Source organism: Thalassophryne amazonica, chromosome 8 (genome assembly GCF_902500255.1).
Source record: "Thalassophryne amazonica chromosome 8, fThaAma1.1, whole genome shotgun sequence".
NCBI classification, from domain to species: Eukaryota; Metazoa; Chordata; class Actinopteri; order Batrachoidiformes; family Batrachoididae; genus Thalassophryne; species Thalassophryne amazonica.
Genome location: NC_047110.1, coordinates 41255705 through 41270394, shown reverse-complemented (window position 1 = coordinate 41270394; position 14690 = coordinate 41255705). Strand labels below are relative to the sequence as shown.

General features: G+C 41.7%; 1 protein-coding gene across 1 annotated transcript in view; it reads left to right on the top strand.

Annotated features, from left to right (window-relative positions):
* Positions 1 to 14690, top strand: part of si:dkey-82f1.1 (DENN domain-containing protein 2A) — a 162318-nt gene that overhangs the window by 131896 nt on the left and 15732 nt on the right. The window contains exons 5-14 of the mRNA XM_034176045.1: positions 2075 to 2187; positions 3307 to 3504; positions 3744 to 3837; positions 4300 to 4350; positions 4594 to 4781; positions 6677 to 6786; positions 7774 to 7843; positions 8075 to 8152; positions 12253 to 12393; positions 12470 to 12618. Coding sequence (XP_034031936.1) covers positions 2075 to 2187; positions 3307 to 3504; positions 3744 to 3837; positions 4300 to 4350; positions 4594 to 4781; positions 6677 to 6786; positions 7774 to 7843; positions 8075 to 8152; positions 12253 to 12393; positions 12470 to 12618 — 1192 coding nt within the window. The remainder of the gene's footprint in view (positions 1 to 2074; positions 2188 to 3306; positions 3505 to 3743; positions 3838 to 4299; positions 4351 to 4593; positions 4782 to 6676; positions 6787 to 7773; positions 7844 to 8074; positions 8153 to 12252; positions 12394 to 12469; positions 12619 to 14690) is intronic.

The window sequence follows — 14690 nt, the reverse complement described above, 5'->3', positions numbered from 1 at the left end:
AAAGAGTAAAAACATAAAAGAGTAAAAAGAATAAAAAGCACATAAAAACATAATATACTAACGATAAGACTGGGAAAACATGTGGGTCTTAAGTCTGGACTTAAAAGTCTCCACAGAATCTGATTGCCTTGTTTGCACAGGGAGATCATTCCATAGAGCAGGGGCATGATAATAAAAAGATCTGTAACCCACAGACTATTTATTCACCCTAGGAACACAAAGACGTCCTGCACCCTGCAAACGCAAGGCCCGAGCTGGTACGTAGGGCTCAACCAGGTCAGCCAGGTAGGGAGTAACAGAACCTTAAAATCCGATCTCACAGAGACAGGAAGCCAATGAAGAGATGCTAGAATGGGTGTAATGTGGTCAAACTTTTTGCTTTCTGTCAAAAGTCTGGCAGCAGCATTTTGAACCAACTGAAGACCCCTAATGCTGGACTGCGATAAACCAGAAAAAAGAGCATGGCAATAGTCCAATCTAGAAGAGATAAATGCATGTACCAGCGTCTCAGCGTCAGTCATAGACAGGCTGGGATGAATCTTCACTATATTTCGCAGATGGAAGAAAGCAGTCCTCGTAATGTCTCTAATATGGAGATCAATGTAGGATCAAAAATTACCCCAAGGTTCCTCACTTTGTCCGTATGATGTATAACACAAAAATAAGCTAAGCACTGGTTGGTCAAATTGATGCTGATGTTTCGCTGGACCAAGAACCATCATTTTAGTCTTATCAGAGTTTAAAAGTAGGAAGTTGCTAGACATCCAGCTTCTCACTGATCTCCCCAATCTCCTATGGATTTTATGTAGATGAGATTACCAGCAGTTATTGGCATGTACAATTGAGTATCATCAGCATAGCAATGAAAGGCAATCCCAAAACGCCACAGAATATGCCCAAGGGGTGCTAAATAAAGGGAGAAAAGCAAGGGGCCTAGTCATTTGAGGTGTACTGCTCAAATTACTTTGTGTCAAATGAAGGGTTACTTGAGGAAACTCAAGTAACTGACTACCCATGACTGACTACCCGCTTGGGTAGTCAGGGTATGTCAGCTCTGACATTCTGGCCATATTCTTTGCGCATGAGCCAACGCACAGGTGCCTCATTGTTGAGGACTCCAGCAACTGGAAAAGGCCAAGGGGATGCCCATATTTCAACTGGCTGCAGAGGATAGATGGGTACTTTGGAGAAGTGAGCATGGAGCAGTTGTCTGCTTGGGTGATTGCTATGCAGAGCTTGGGGCTGTTCTGTGGTGTGGTGGATATGGTGAGCTCCTAAACCTGATCTGACCTGACCTTGTTTGCAACAATCAGATTATGTTTAATTATCTTTGAGTGCATCCACATCTTCTTTTTGGTTTCCTACCTTCATACATTTCCATATTGAGCAAACCATCAGCAGATCTGCTTGAGTACCATAACAGACACATTCAATAGAGCTTAGCGTAGGACTGTAAAGAATGAGTGCAATGTTTCCTTGGATTTGTTTTCAGTCTCCACATGCATGTTCTTATCAGAGCTCTCGAATGGAGATTTGGTGTCTTCAGATTGAGAGGGAAGCAAATGTCAACAGTGTGCTGACTGACGCAAACATACACACTGCACACCAACATGTGCACAGCTGACAAAAACATATCATTGAGATTTGTCATCATCATCAGCTAGCAATGTGAAAACCAGTTCGCTGATCCCTTGTTTTCCTCAAAGGGGAACTGAACGTCCCACTCTCACTATTTCTCTGCCTCCTCCTACTCACACGTCACATCTGGTGAATCAGTCAACGGAGACGCAGAGACAAAGAGACAAAGAGACACATAGTTGCAAAAATTAGGCTACCTCACTCTTAACTGTGTGCAGGGGAGGACCGGTGGCTCTCTTAGCATTAGCTTTGCTCACAGCTGTGCACCTCAATGAAATATGAGTTTGCACATTTGTAGCTCTCTCCACATCTGGAGTCATAATACTCTGGCAAAACAAACATAGCTGATATGGAAAGAATACTTTATGTGCTGTTACTCCAGCTTGCACTCTGAGGCTGTTCATAATGTTATTGTAATAAATGTTTTATTCTGAAGACCCTCCATCCAAGGAGAACCCTTACGAAGACATAGAACTAGAGAGAAGCTGTCTGGGAAGCAAATGTATTGCGTCTGCCTCCACATCTCCTGCCCCTGATACATCAACCAAGGTACAAATAAAAAGATATGTTTTGTTTTATATATATATATATATATATATATATATAAAACCTTTTCGATATACACAAAAGACCTATTTCTCTCAAATGTTGTTTACAAATCTGTCTAAATCTGTGTTAGTGAGCACTTCTCCTTTGCCGAGATAATCCATCCCACGTGTGGCATATCAAGATGCTGATTACACAGCATGATTATTGCACAGGTGTGCCTTAGGCTGGCCACAATAAAAGGCCACTCTGAAATATTCAATTTTGTCACACAGCACAATATCACAAGTTTGGAGGGAGTGTGCAATTGGCATTCTGATTGCAGGAATGTCCATCAGAACTGTTGCCCATGAATTGAATGCTCATTTCTCTACCACAAGCCATCTTTAAAGGCGTGTCAGAAAATTTGGCAGTCCAACCAGCCTGACAACCGCAGACAACGTGTAACCACACCAGCCCAGGATGCCCACGTGCAGTATGTTCATCTCAAAGATTGTCTGAGACCAGCCACCCGGACAGCTACTGCAACAGTCGGTTTGCAGAAACAAAGAATTTCTGCACAAACTGTCAGAAACCGTCTCAGGGAAGCTCATCTGTGTGCTCGTCGTCCTCATCGGGGTCTCAACCTGACTGCAATTCGTCGTTGTAACTGACTTGAGTGGGCAAATGCTCACATTCAGTGGTGTCTGGCTGATGATCAACTCTATGTGAAGGAGATGTGTCGTACTGCGTGAGGCAAATGGTGGTCACACCAGATACTCACTGCTTTTCTGACCCCCCAGAGCTCCCCAAAGCAAAACTACACATTTCAGAATGGCCTTTTATTGTGACCAGCCTAAGGCACACCTGCTGTTTAATCAGCATCTTGATATGTCACACCTGTGAGGTGGGATGGATTATCTCAGCAAAGGAGAAGTGCTGACTAACACAGATTTAGACAGATTTGTTAACAACATTCGAGAGAAATACGTCTTTTGTGTAAATAGAAAATGTTTGAAATGTTTGAGTTCAGCTCATGAAAAATGGGAGCAAAAACAAAAGTGTTGCGTTTATATTTTTGTTCAGTGTAGATAGGAAGTTTTAATTCTCATGTATTGTTGCTGTTCTCTCCATCTGCAACAGTACACCTCCAAGCCTAATTTCTTTAGGCAGAATTCCGAACGTCGAAGTTTCAAGCTCCTAGAACTACGCAAGATCAACCGGGACACTGGCATCATGTCACCATACCGCATCAGCCCTCCTTCCACCCCCAGCAGCCCTGACGACACCCCCTGTCTCTCTGGAGACGCTTACAACCGCAGGAGGAGGAAAGTCCCAAAGGTGCGTGACCTGTAAAGATGTGACACCACTCGTGATTCTGTGATTTACGTATCCTGGATAGAGTTGGAGTGGTTTGGTCTTGGTCCATTCATACTGATGTGGGGAGATTAGTAAGGACACAGAATTTTCCTTTTTTGTGGATATTTCTTGTGCAGAGAAAGACTCACAGAAGCTGCACTGAAATGATTGTGTTTATTAGTTTAAGAAGATAGATTCTTCTTGCTGTTTATCGCCCCCAGATGGTGCTGAAAATCAACAGCATCTTTGAGGCACGGCGGGGGAAGAGACACATGAAGAAAGTGTCTCAGTCTGCGGATTCCAACTCTGGGAGAGGTGAGGTCATCACATCAGAAAGCAAGCCAGGGAAACTACTCACATTTTGTTTTGTTCACCTTTCATTAACTTTGCACCAGTTTAAAAAATATTATATGAGTTAATTTTTTTAACTCAAAAGATTACATAAAGTTTTTTTTTTGGATTCCCTCAAAGTTAGACTTTTGGTCCAGTTATTTTGCACTCTACCTCACAAGAAACTCAGAATTATTGTGCCATTTGTAACTGTTATTAATAGTAACTTATTTTAAAAAATGTTGACATGAGGTTTTTTAGTTGTTGTTTTTGGATCATGGAGTGATAAATGGTGACTAGAGAGCATGTCTGTCCCATTCCATCTGACAGCAGATGCTCAAAGCATTATGCAATGAGGCCTCACATTTAGTTCAATAAAGCATGAGTAATGTGTGTCCTTAGTTCCTCTGCCTGTTGTTCATAGTCATCTGATGTCCTTTTTTGTAGTGACAGATGAGAACAGTGAGTCAGAGAGCGACACTGAGGAGAAACTAAAAGGTGAGAGCAGTCATATCTGTGCATGCAGTAGCTGAACGTTGGTGATGATTTCAAAATATTACGCAGTGACCTTATTTGTTCCATTGAAGCATGTTTGCAAAAATAGACTGACCATTTTATTTAAAATTTTTCATCCATTATTATGCACTGAATCAGAAACTTTTTACCAACCAGAAAAATATGCACAAATGCAGTGTCTTATGCAGTGTCTGTGTTGGTGTGTGAATCTGCATGACACTTCAGCTCACAGCCAGCGCCTGGTGTCAGTCCAGTCCATGCTGAGGCAGACATGGCGGTACCGGACCTTGGAGAGGGATCTGATGGACTTGCAGGAGAGGAAACTTTTTGAATATTTCATCGTTGTAGCGCTTCATAAGACCAAGGCTGGAGTCCCATACCTGCCAGAAGTCACACAGCAGTTCCCTCTCAAGGTAAGAGAGGACAGACATGTTCATTATACCCACTTATGGTGTGTTAGCCACTGTTTTAGTTTTCAAAAGAACCTTTGGTATAGTCTTCATTATTGTTCTATTATCTAATGTGTTGTAATGTTTGATTATTTTTTAATTTTATTGAAATTGATATTTTGAAAGAACATGTGATACAAATAGATTATTATTATTATTATTATTATTATTATTATTATTATTATTATTATTATTATTATTATTATTATTATTATTATTATCATCATCCATGAAGCAGCTTGAATCAGAGAGAGGCATGTGGCACTGGACAAATTGCTTAAAAAAGAGATTTTAATCTAGTCAGTACCAGCTTTTAACCCCTTCTAAGCCTGTATATCGCATCGATGGGAAATTTCACTTTTTGTGAGATACTGATAAGCCAAAATGAGGCAGGTGGTAAAGCTTAAATCACACTTTAAGCTTTAAAAGCAGCCTTTAAGCACACTTTATAAGCAGCTACAAGGGGTGATTGAGAAGTTTTGAGTCTGACCCGAAAATAGTAGGGTGTGGTTCTCCATCTTTTGCATTATGAGAAACCAACATTTCCTGAGAATATGTCAAGTTTTGACTCCCTGGGTGCAATGCTGAGAAATGTTGGTTCACGTCAGGTCAAACGTGTCACTTCTGCATGTTTTTTGCAGGTCGGTGGTACAGATCGTTTGTGTGCACGTTTAAAAAAAGAATAAAATTTAAAAACCTGACCCGTGCATAAGACAGGCAACGGGAAAGCTTCATACACATTTAGGGAGAGGAGGGAGGGAAAGAGACGTCACCCTCACTTCATTTAAAGAGAAGCTCACATCACAACCTCAGGGACTGAAGCTAAATCAATCAATCAATCTTCTGTCTGAAGACCTTTTTATAAAAACACTTTTGCAATCATGTCCTAGGATTTAAGATAAAACAAGATGGAAACAGTTAAGACAACAGCAACCTGTTCTGCTGAACAAGATTATATTTCACTCACTAACCATTGCTGCTCTTTTCTAATGCAGCATCATATTATAGAAAGACTTTAAACTATGCATGGTTTAAATTCTTCAGGATAAGCACATTTTCTACAGATTTTATTAATTCAATACTAATTAAATGTATTAGGCTAAATAAAAGAAGACTTTTGTATGAGCTTTTATTTGTCAATTAAAATTGATTTAAACAACGGCGATGAAACACATGTACATTGGAGAAAGTAGGTATAATAAATGAATGAATGAATGAATTCATGCTAATGTCTGCTGCTGCCATCCTCACAGTATGTACACTCTCATTCCCTGAACTGGTGGAAAAAACCAAGACTACACCTTGTTCATGTTAATGACCACTGTCGCCATTGTCACATGCTCACAAAACTCTGAACATCCATTGTCATTTGCTGAAATTCAGGCCTCTGGGCTAACTGAAGTTAGTCCAAAAGCTCAGCACATCAAGGGGTCCTACTTGTCCATCACTACATGATCAAAATTAATGGAAGCTACTGGAGCAGGGGGCTGGGCTTGCATGAAATAAGACCAAATAGCAGATCATGGAGGTGTACTAGGACACCTGTAACTCTCTACACTATGAAGATGAAGGGACGGTGATATTTTTGACAGTTTGGGCTGACAAAAACAAGCTCATTTAGCTAAACCCTGTGTTTTTCTTGTGACTATTTGGTACTGTTGCTGTGTATAGTATAAAACACTTTATTAAAAGATTATTCAAAATTTATATATAGAATAAAATACATTTTTTTTCTATCTTTTATTGCACCGATGTTTGACTAAAAATGAGATGTGGTCATTGCTTTTATCCTGATTACAGGATCAAAGACGCATGCTGTATGCTTGTTGGACATGTATGTCTTCCTGTTTTTCATCTAGCTTGAGAGGAGCTTTAAGTTCATGCGAGAGGCCGAGGACCAGCTGAAAGTTATTCCACAGTTCTGTTTCCCTGATGCCAAAGACTGGGCTCCTGTTGACAACTTCCCCAGGTCAGTCAGAGTGGAACCGTGGCACGAAAGAACATTTAAAAGCAGGGAAACAGAGTAATAATAGCAGCTTTTATTGTTGACAGGCACGTGTTAGAGAAGAAGCTCAGAGCCCAACAATGGAAATGACCTTGTGACTATAAAAATGACAACTGATAAATAATAACAGGGAACACTTGTTTGATTCTGCACCCCACATCTGGTTTGTTAAATAAAAACTTGTTAACTATTGTATGCTATTTAAAATTGAGCCTGTTACCCAGTACCACCTGGCGAAGCCCTTAAAGGTTGTTCTGAGAAGTGACGATGTGAGTCTTGACGGTGATGGCTAATAATTACCGAGCAGTAAATATTTGATGAGTGACGACACAGAGAAATGTTGTTGGCATAAGTTACTCCATCAACCAAGCACACACCTGCAGATGTAGTCATTGCCTCTTCAGTCAGGCAGGTCGTCACAAGTCAGTGAGTACCTGTCAAGTGGAGATGAGAAGGTTTTGTGAGGGTATTTGCAGAGTGAGCCTGTCCGGAGAGTCTCGACTCTCAAATGCAAAGTCAAACTCCAACATGATCGATGCTGTTAAGACTACGGATACCCAGAAGTTACCATTTACAATCAACTATTTTGAGAGTTGGGATGAAATTTTTGAATACTTCAAAAATTTGATCCCGATTCAAATCTGGTGCAGATGATGGCTGTAAACTATTACGTATACCAAGTTTGTCTAAGATTGACAAAGATGGATCAAGAAGTCCCTATGATGCTTAAAAATGTGCTCCAGTTTGCTATTTGGGATTAAATAGGAAGGAACAGCCCCAAACCATTTATTTCTACACTTTGCCTGTCGTTAAATCAAATCATAATAAAAACATTACACTTAAATGGTATTTCTCAAGACCTTGTGCAAAAACACTCATATTTATTAAGTTTTTTTTATTTTCAGCCACAGCTTTAAAACCATATGATTTTGTTTGTTTTTTCCCCGTCAGTGAGACGTTCTCATTTGTCTTGACTGGTGAGGACGGGAGCAGACGGTTTGGCTACTGTCGTCGGTTATTGGTAATTTTGTACAAATATATCACTATCTGAGTTTCTCTTTTGACTTTAATGTAAAATGCCCTGTTTTGATTTTGTTTGTCAAGAGTTTTCTCAATGATGTATCTTCAGCTTGTTCGGACAAAGGATCCATTTGTTCTACTGATGTAATACTGTAGTTGTATTTGGGTGAACAGTCTTGTCAAACACCATTATTTTGAAAATGTCTATCTGTTTCCTGTTTGGTGTTCGCAGCCCAGTGGTAAAAGCCGAAGACTTCCCGAGGTTTACTGCATCGTCAGCCGCCTGGGCTGCTTTGACCTCTTCTCTAAGGTATTGCTCATGAATTAAGCATACGTGAGAAGGGCAGTCAATTGAGTAGAGGTCTAACAAAGTCACTGTCAAGGCCGAACACTGTAAATTCCATGTCAAGTCCCAAGCCATGCCCCAATACATGACAATCAAGCTGACTTGGGACTTGGAATGCCCAAGACACCCCTTTGCATTAGATGGAAACACCCCATCCTGAAGGCAGCACGGTAGCTTAGTGCTTAGCAGTGTTGCCTCACAAAAAGAAGGTCCCAGGTTCAGCTTCTGACATGGTCCTTTCTGTGTGGAGTTTACATGTTCTAAATGTGAATATGTCTGTCTATATGTGTCAGCCCTGTGACAGACTGACAGCCCGTCCAAGGTGGACACCACCTCTCGCCCATTGAACACAGGGATAGGCTCCAGCCCTCCATGGTCCTTAGCTAGAATAAGTGGGTTGAGAAAGAGGATGGATGAACCCCATCCTGAAAAGTATTGTAATCCCGTTAGGCAGATCTGCCGCAAAATTGAGTAACACCTGGTACATTTTAGACAAACTTTTCTGTATGTTCTGTGCACCCACGGGTACCTATTGCAGACATCTTTCTCAAGTTTCAGTGATTTTTTTTTTAAAGCAGAACCTCCTTGGTGGAGAAAAGTGTAATGTCTATAATGCATTATTAGTTCATCATGAATACGGTGAAGTGGCATTGTATCTTGTAAAACTTCTCACTTGGCGAGTGGGAGCAGACCCCACTAAAAGAGTGCACAACGGTACCACCCTCTGTGCGCGCAGAGCTCCACCCACGATCCGTCTGCCTAGTGCAACCTCCCACAGAGCCTTGTGGTTCTGGCTCCAGCACAGACACACACGTGAGCTGCAGCTGATGTGGTTGCTGCAGTGGAAAAGGATCCTTGTAATGATCTTTACATATCAAACTGTGTGTGTAAATGTGGGCCCAGCATGCATATTACACTGCAAAAGATGTGTGTGAATAAATATACAAACACAGAAAATCCATCCAGAGTATGTTGCATCTGTACCAAACAAACTGCACAAACTCCACCGATGTACAGACATGAGTGTTTTGTACAAACTGCTCTGTGCCTCGAAGCCAGTCTCATCCTTTCACAATGAGCTTTTGTGCCTTTGTGGAATCTGTGACTGCCTTTGGAGCAAGTTTTTTCTAATGATAACCAATTTGAATATCTCATAGGAGATTTTCAGTACTTTTGGTTTTGGTTTGTCAGCCTTAGTTTATTTATAAAGACACTAATTTCTTGCTTTTGAAATGGCAGACTGCAGATGGTGGCTAGTGATTTGATTGTTACACAGTAAAATATTAGTGTATAAACGTGCCTGAGCAGAGACAGACAAGTCTATCACATGACCTTACATGACTATAACAGTCAGAGCTGGGATGGAAGCCTCGGCCCCACCGAATAATAAGTCATGAATAATGAGCCATGTGTGGGTGTGTCAGCGATTATTTGAAGAATGATGCACGTTTTAAGCTATCACGTGTCCGCTATGAAGGCGCCTCTATGTGCCTCTCTGTACCTCACATGTGCCACTTATCAGCCTCTAGTGAGCCACAACTGACCTGTCATTTGAGCCCCATCCAGCCTCGAATGGCTCGTGTCACTGCATATGGTCCACATCAAGCCCCATATGATCCATGTAGCACAATGTAACGTGATGTTGGTGCACGTTTAGGCATGGATTTTGTCCAAACCTCCAGCCCTCCCACATTTGGTCCATTTAAAGTGTGGGTTTTCAGTTCACAGCATCCATTCAAGATGTTGTCACATTTTTTAAACGCAGTCCAAAAAAGATGCTGCACTGTGTGAGTGCACACTCCCGTGCCAGGGGATGCATATTCTGACTGGGATAACTACTTTGGCACAACACCAGCATCCATGCATCCGTGCACCAGGCCGCTGTTCACCTGTGTTCCAGAGTCATTAAATGCAGCAGTTCTGTGTGTTCACCCAGCTCTCTATGACCACAAAAAAGACACCACAATGAAGTAGCCGCTTTAATTATATACACCTGCTGCTGCAGCTGTGTGGATCACCCCCCCCCCCCTCAAAAAAAAAACACATCCATAATAGGGATGTGAATTGTACAACAACTCACGAAACAACTCCCATTCTTGGGGTGACAATTTGATTCAGAATCGATTTTCGATTCAAAGAGCTCTGAGAAATAGTTACATTACTTTAAAAAGTTTATGTTTAAGAAAATGCAGCTTTACAAGGTTAATCAAATGATTCTAGATGTAAATTTGCTTATCTGCTTTGCTCGTTCAGAGTTGGCTGGCAGTTTAGTTAAGTGATGGAGTGTGTGCTGGTCAGTAGTCGGCAGAGACCGCTGCTCCCCTCTTTTAGCGCCGGGTGATGGCGTAGCATGTGGGCTTGCAGATTTGAAGTGTTTCCGAAGTACTTGACTTTCATTTTGCAGATTTTGCACACTGCATAAGTCATGTCAAGCTCCTTCTTACGCAGCAAATAATGAAATCCAAAATGCGCCCAAACATTTGCCTTCAGCAAAGATGGTGCTGGCTGAATTAGCTCTTCGTCTGCCATGCTAAGCTGCAGCTCACAAATGTTTGAAGCACATCGGACCCTCCCCTCGCGGGGATGCTGTAGTACGGAAGCCGTTGCCTGACAAACAGTACACGCAGTGAGTAAGCAAGAAAATGTTTAAAAAAATGCTTTTTAAAAATCGATTCTTGGACATTTTGGATCGATTCAGAATCGTAATAAATAAGAATCGCGATTTAGACATGCATCGATTTTTTCCGGCACCCCAATCCATAACCAGACCAGCTAGAACTGAACCACGGCTTCCTGGACAGTCGACTCTACGCTTCTTCTCGCTGGTTTTATTTCGTCCGCGGCTTATGATCATTTTGACACTGTGATCCAACTTTTAAGATTGTGTTTGTCCATTATTGACAGCAAAATCACTCTTTTGCAAGCTGGTGTTTTGCGTTAATTGTTGTCCTGAGTGCGAGTCATTGTGCCAGCATGCATAGAGTGCGCCTCATCTGATCCATTGTAAGATGTTAAATCTAACATAAACTTACTTTTACAGCTGCTTATAAAGACGGAATGAACATGCAACTGTTTTACCAAGCTATTAAAACATTACAAATACTTACCTGTTAAGTAAAATTATGTATTTGGACTATTTTATGGATTCCTTGAGCCAGCTTCTGATCTTTGAATTAGCACACTGGGACACTTACCGCAGTCTGCCACATAATACAGATTGCCCTCAACTCCTGTGTCTGTCCAGGGAGGTAGTGAGACTCCATTGTGACGTCTCAACATTTTTTCTTTGCACTGAGTTCAACTGGGCCACAAGATTAAGCCACGCACCAGGTGCATGCTACTGACCTCCTCCAAGGCCCCTCTCAACAAAGACACCATGGTATCCCTGTTCTGGATGTCTTGTTCACAAATGAGGAAAAAAAAATGAAACATCAAATTGTCAGACAGATGGAAACACTGTCAGCAGTAAGTCTTGTGGTTAAGATAGAGTAAAAAGGCAGAGTTTTTATTTTATCATTAGATCTGGGTTCCAGTCATCACCTATGATCTTGATCTTTAAGCAGTGACTGAAACATTGCAATCACAGCTACAAAATGCAAGAATTATCTTCACAGTGATGGGGTAAGATGCACTGACCTCTGAAAAAAAAAATCTGAAAATGCCAGAGGGAGTACTCTATATATCCCATGCAACCTGGGAAAGGCGTGTAATTTGCCAGGAAGAGCTGGAAGATGTGTCCGATGAGAAGGACATCTGAGTTACCTTATGAATTTGCTGGCACCAGAAACCAGCTCCAGATAAACAGTGAAAAATATATGGCTAGATGGATGGATATTGGCAAATTCCTCTGCCAAAGCCCAAAAAAAATGCTTATCCACAATGTTAAAAAAGAAAAAAGAATTTCCAGAAACCAACCCTTAATCCAGAACTACATCAAAATTTTGTATCTCTTCTAAATGTGCTCAATCCTGAACATAAATATACAAACTACCCTAAAGGCCTACTCGGACATATATAACCTACTTTGTGAAGGTAGTGACAATGCCATCTCCTCTTTTCTCCAGATCTTGGATGAAGTGGAAAAGAGGAGGGCGATCTCCCCGGCTCTGGTGCAGCCCTTCATGAGAGGTATTATGGAAGCTCCCTTCCCTGCTCCAGGAAGGACTATCACTGTCAAGAACTTCCTACCTGGCTCTGGAACAGAGGTAGCACAGCAAAATGACAGTAAATTACTGTATGTGTGTCTGTCTATATTTAGTATTCTGTTTGTCTTTGCTACAGGTCATAGAACTGTGTCGTCCGTCTGATTCTCGCCTGGAACACGTGGATTTTGAATGTCTCTTCTCCTCTTTGACACTTCGTCTCCTTTTCCGAGTGTTTGCCTCCCTCCTGCTGGAGCGCAGGGTCATCTTCACTGCTGACAAACTCAGGTTGGCACGAAGATGTTGTTGTGGAGCAGAGTGTTTAGTTTGCTACAGGCGCTGGGGAAGGGGTGGGGATCACATCTGCGTTGGAAACTGCCTGATAGGAGAGAGGTTTTAGTGCATGACTCCGGAGTTAACACATGTGCACACGGAAGTCATCACGCCCACAATTCATTAAAGCTTTAAGACGTTATAGCAGCAGTTCGGGGTTATAAAGTATCTTTGCATTTTTATTGTTGTGGTATCGCTGGTTTAACTGGTGGGATCAGCGGAAATAGTCACCATAATTAAAAAAACACACCCGATTAAGTTTGTATAATTCCATAATTGCCTTCTGTATCCTTCCTTAATGTCAATGTAATGTGGTTGAAAAGGCAGCGGGAGAAGCATTTCTCACAAGGGCACATAAGCAGATCACAAGCAGATCCACGTTTTCTACTACGGAGTGGAAACTTGGCCTCGTCAGTTTTAATGAAGTAATTTCACACAGATGCACATACCACAAAGGAGATTACGTGAACACTGTGGGGTGAGTGTTTGCTGCACAATTACGTCACACTCCTCTCAAAGATGCGTTTAACATTCCTCTCACAGCAACAACACGTTTGCGTACACAAACACAACTGAACCTCTCACATCATGTTCCAAACTAAGTGATGGGAGGGTAGTTGCTCTGCGCCATCCTCTGGTTGAGTGTAGAGTTGGATTTAATAAATTAAAATAAAAAATTCCAGGAATATTCCTCATGTTAAATCAGCGGTATCCAAACTATTCCAGAAAAGGCCGAGAGGGTGCAGGTTTTCTTTGCAGCCACTGACTTCAGCAGGTTATTTCACTGATTAACATCCCTTTGAGCGGGTGGGATGAGTTCATCATTGAAATCACCTGCTGGAGTCAGTGGTTGCAAAGAAAACCTGCACCCTCTAGGCCTTTTCTGGAATAGTTTGGACAACACTATGTTAAATCATTGTGAGTAATCAAGGCTCTGATTGCTGTACTCACCTTTGACCTTTTTCAGTTTTTGAAAGTTTTTTCACTCATGGGAGGCAGTAGGACAGCCCATCAGCAGTTAAAAATCCACACTCAAAATATATAGCAACAAAATAACATTGAAAACCCACTTTTACCTGCGTTGCTAAAACATAGCAGCTCTAGGAAATGTTTGGTTCCATGTGTGTGTCTGTTTATCTCTGTCGTCAATGTGCACACATTAACTTGATAAAGACTTCATATATCGAGGTTAAATTTGGCACAAAAGCTCATCTCTCTAGGACATCAAACAAGTTCATCACTGGACATGATTTGATTATAACTGTGGCCACCAGGGGTCTGAATCTCTGAAAAAAGTGACAATGCAAAGAGGAAAAACATCTATCTCCACTTCTCTGAATCCATCATCACAAAGACTTCATTTATCAAGATGAAACCTGATACACAGGGTCACCTTACTGAGATCTCAGACAAGTTCATCCTTGGCTATAATCATCATCACCAGGGGGATGAATCTTTGAAACCCTCACTGTGGAATATCTTGACAGAGTTTGTCTAGGAAGATGAAATGTGGTAGACAAGGTCACCTCACTAAGACTTGACAAGTTTAAGGGCCCCTTCACACATAGTATGAATGTGGTCGAATTGCACATGAATTGCGCATAAAGCAGGAATCGTATGCAATACGTGTAAAATCGTATCTGCCTCCAATACCTTGTACACCTGTTGTACAACTATTTGTGCACACCAGCAGCTGAAAAACAGTGTGCCCTGTGAAAGCCTATCAAACCCTCTCGCGGCAGGTGTTGGCCAAATTCCAGCTGACACACACGAACATCTAACACCGCCCGTTTCGCACTTCGAAAATGTGGTGCCATTCGCACTATCATCAAAAAAACAGTCAGCAGATGATCAGTCGAGCTGGATGTGAAATTTGTCTAAGTGTCCCCACGAATGAGGCTTTACAAACAGACACAGTGACACGTTGGTGTGTGTACTGAACTGACAGGGGGTGTGTCCACTGACAGGAGCGGCTGTGGAGATCTGTGGTTCTGGACGTCCCAGCTGGACAACACCGTAGCGTGTTT